Here is a 3,660-nt window from a genome sequence, read left to right as displayed (position 1 = left end):
TGTCGACTCTGCATCGCCGGCGACCGGGTCGCTCTTGCTGTCCGACAGTTTGACTACTAGCAGAAGCCAACGTGTCGGACGGAAGAATGACGGCTACGGAAGGAGAGAGAGAGGGAGAGGGTGCGTGTTTTGTGCTCCTCTCCGCCCCCTCCTTGCCCTCTTTCTCCAGTTGGCAGATTGGCAGGCCAACTCATGCCGTCTCCTCACCCAATCATCGCGTGCAATCTTTGCAGGCGCTCCTAGATTGGCTCGCGCAGAAGGCCAAAAGTGCACTTTCTGATTCCTTCTTGCTCCTCCTCTCGCCACGCACATGTCGGTGGTTCTCTCCTCTTTGTTCAGTCTAAGGTGCCAATACAAAGAACCGGTCTATTCTAGTGGCGTCTCCAGCCGCCGGACTCATAGACTAACTTGGATCGACAGCTTGAACTACTTACTCCCAGGCTCATTTGATGGTGCGATAGTACCATGGACGCCGGCTTCCGGAGGCCAAGGGAAGGTCGCCATGATCGGCCGCGCGACGACAATCGAGACAACCATACCATGTCGCACGAGTCGGCTCTCAATGGGCAAGGCATCCAGCTGCCGGGAGGCACCTTCAATGGCGACAACTTCACCTGGAGTCAGTTGCCAAGGCAGATCGCTTGTAATGAAAAGAGGCGTTTGCTAATATTTGATGGTCGCTATGAAGACAGTTACAACTATGATCCACGTCAGACACCAGATCACTCAAGCGGCACTCCTCGGACGCCTGAGGAGCGGAAGCAGGCCCTGCTTCATAGCCTCAGATTCGACGAGATGAGTCAACGCCTGCACAAGATCAGCGTCTCCGAGGCAAGACCATGCCGCTGGCTTCTGCGATGTGAAGCCTACCAAGCATGGGATCCGATGCCTGCAACCCACTCTGCGAGCGACTACGCGCCGCCATCGCCTCCGCTGTCCGACACGCGTCCTCTGCTCTGGATTCGCGGCAAACAAGGGACTGGCAAGTCGACTCTGATGAAGTTTGCATGCGAGCACGCAGAGAAATCCCGAAGTGGGGAGAGCATCCTAACTCATTTCTTCCACACGCGCGGTGTTGAGCTCCAGAGGTCGGTCGAAGGCATGTATCGGTCTCTACTTGTGTCGCTCGTAAGCGACGCTACCACCGCCGAAATAGCTGAACTGCTCCGGAGATCAGGGACGGATCCTGCGGATGATGGTTGGACTATCATGGAACTAGAGAATCTCGTTACTCTGGCCATCGATATACTCGAGCTGAGGCCGATGACGTGGTTCGTCGATGCCCTGAACGAGTGCAACCGCGATCAGATCCACAAGATGGCCATGTTCTTCAACGATCTTACTGAGAGAGCACTCGCGCGCGATCTCCAGCTTCGCATCTGCCTCGCGAGCAGGCATCATCCTTACATATCCCTTCGCCACGCAACGGGGCTCGTTGTCGAGAATGAGCCTGGCCACATTGAGAACGTTAGCGCTTTCATCACCAACAAGCTCCACATTGGCCGTAGCCTTCTCGCGGAGAGAATTCGGGACGAGATGCGCCACAGAGTCCAGGGAGTATTCATCTGGGTGTGGCTCGTGGCGTACATTCTTCAGCTTGACTATGGTCGGGCTCGGCTACGGGGCCTGATGGACCGGCTGCGATCGATCCCCCGAGATCTCGCCGAGCTATACCGGGAAATTTTCAAAGACATGCAGTCCGATCCTGATCTTATCAGAGTCTACCTTGAGCTTCCAAGAAAGTGCACCTGAAAGTTCTGTTGCACGCTTGTCTTCTTTGTTTCTTGTTTCTTGTTCCTTGTTTCCTTCGTCGTCTCTAGATGTGTCCTGCCATCTTCACATTGACCGATGGATACAACCCGAATATGATCGTCTCTAGATGTGTCCTGCCATCTTCACATTGACCGATGGATACAACCCGAATATGAAACTGGGGCCGCCTCGGTTGTTGCAGGCTGGCCATTCGATGTTGGATGGGGTGACGGCATCGTCCGCGAGCTCCCAACATGGACTATCATGTCTCGACCTCGCTCGCCGTACATGTCAACTGTTGTCCACGGCATACTGCAGTTCTTTCAGCGAATTGCGGACGACCGAGGTGTATCGATTGCCGACAGAATGTGGTTTAGAAAGCGACCTACCATAGCCGAATAGTATCTACCTCATATCGCAGGCCTCTTCTTGCGGAATACGCATATTTGAATAAGAACATGATAATGCCTCTGTCATAATGACAATTTGTTCCCATCGAATGCAGCCACAATCACTCTCAGCGGTCACTCACAGGATCAACAGGCTACCAAGGAATGAGACAGGTTAACATGGCCTCCCCTGGCACCATTCACTGTTGAGCTTGCCGCTGTGCGAAGCCCCAGTACAACATGAATGTTGAGCGCCATCTCCGGCGGACTGCACTCCCTTTAACCTTCAGAACACATGAGATGTCCCTCCCACCTTCACTCTCAAATAATGGGAGAATTACTCACTGCAGCCAAGAACACACAAAATCCGCCAAACTCTTGCAACAGACTGGCATTTCCCCGCGCAAACGGCATACGAACATTGGCAGTCGATGCTTGGATGGTTCTGGCGGCGGAAGTAACTTCGCTACAAGGGTATATCCAGTACGTTGCGAGTTGTAGGCTAGCGATGCCTCATCTAACAAAAGCCAGGACGGGATCATTCAGAGCACAGTCGCAACCAAACCAACGGTGCGCAGGAGAGCATAGGAACTAAAGGATACTAGAAAGGCGGCGGAAAGTAGCCCCTTAGATACGAAGCAGCGGTTTAGGGGTTCTTGTCCACGTTCACGGTATACGGCTCGCAGGAGGGCATGCTTTCCGTGAGTGAAGCCGAGGTAGGAGACAAGGTAGCTATGGAAATGTGATCACTTCTGATGCTCTCGATGTCGGGTCAAGCGTGATGGCGGGCGCGAGTTTGCCTCCTGATCTCGATGGAGAAGGGGCCGTTCGCAGGAGTATCTCACCGGGCATGCAGCATATGATGAATCAATATTCGTGAAGCCTGGGCAGCACATCCATCACGAAAGAACGTTCAGAAACAATAAGAATGGGATTCAGCCCACGTGTACTAACGCCTGGGAGTCCAGCTACCCGAATCAAAATAAGTCAAAAGACATGCAAACTAATCAGCAAACGTAACCCCTATATCTCACTGTCTTACGTAATTGATCGCCCCCTGAATTGCAGCGTCGAAGCACTGTCGGCGAGGTTGACCATCAGCAACCCAGATAGCTCGATTCGTCTAGCCGTCCTAGGCATCCTTGCCCTCGAACTCCACAGTGTCAAGCGCCAAGCCCGGAGATAGCGACCGAGACTCGCTCTTGCGTTGTCTCTTCATCCATTCCTTGTGCCGTTCCGCAAGCTGGGCAGCGGTCTTGACAAAGGCGAAATCGGCCGAGTGAATCCTCTCCCCTGCCTCCACTAGCACGACATTGTCGTACTCAATGGTGTTGGGGGCTGCTATCTTCGCTTGCCCACCAAATTGAGAATGCTTCTTCAACTTTCCTCGCCACTCCTAGGTCGTTGTTCCATCCTCCCACTGCACGCAGACGAACATCATAGGCGGCTTCTTTCGCGTACTTCCATTCTCCGCCGGCCAGTGCCTCTGGGCCAAGGCTTTGAGCAGGCCAAGATAATC

General features: G+C 53.6%; 2 protein-coding genes across 2 annotated transcripts; one reads left to right on the top strand and one right to left on the bottom strand.

Annotated features, from left to right (window-relative positions):
- Positions 1-540: 540 nt before the first annotated feature.
- J7T54_004262 (uncharacterized protein) lies at positions 541-1,752 on the top strand (the record flags this gene model as incomplete). Its single annotated transcript, XM_051510722.1, has 1 exon — positions 541-1,752. One exon carries the CDS (start codon positions 541-543, stop codon positions 1,750-1,752), a length of 1,212 nt encoding a protein of 403 aa, XP_051358407.1.
- A 1,521-nt stretch (positions 1,753-3,273) lies between these two features.
- J7T54_004261 (uncharacterized protein) lies at positions 3,274-3,491 on the bottom strand (the record flags this gene model as incomplete). Its single annotated transcript, XM_051510721.1, has 1 exon — positions 3,274-3,491. A coding segment is annotated over one exon (218 nt), but the record flags the coding sequence as incomplete, so codon positions are not given.
- Positions 3,492-3,660: the final 169 nt, after the last annotated feature.

This window comes from Emericellopsis cladophorae (assembly GCF_022114955.1).
Source record: "Emericellopsis cladophorae strain MUM 19.33 chromosome Unknown NODE_207_length_3660_cov_40_638292, whole genome shotgun sequence".
Lineage (NCBI taxonomy): Eukaryota > Fungi > Ascomycota > Sordariomycetes > Hypocreales > Bionectriaceae > Emericellopsis > Emericellopsis cladophorae.
The sequence above is the reverse complement of the archived record's forward strand: the minus strand, read 5'-3'. Positions and strand labels throughout refer to the sequence as shown.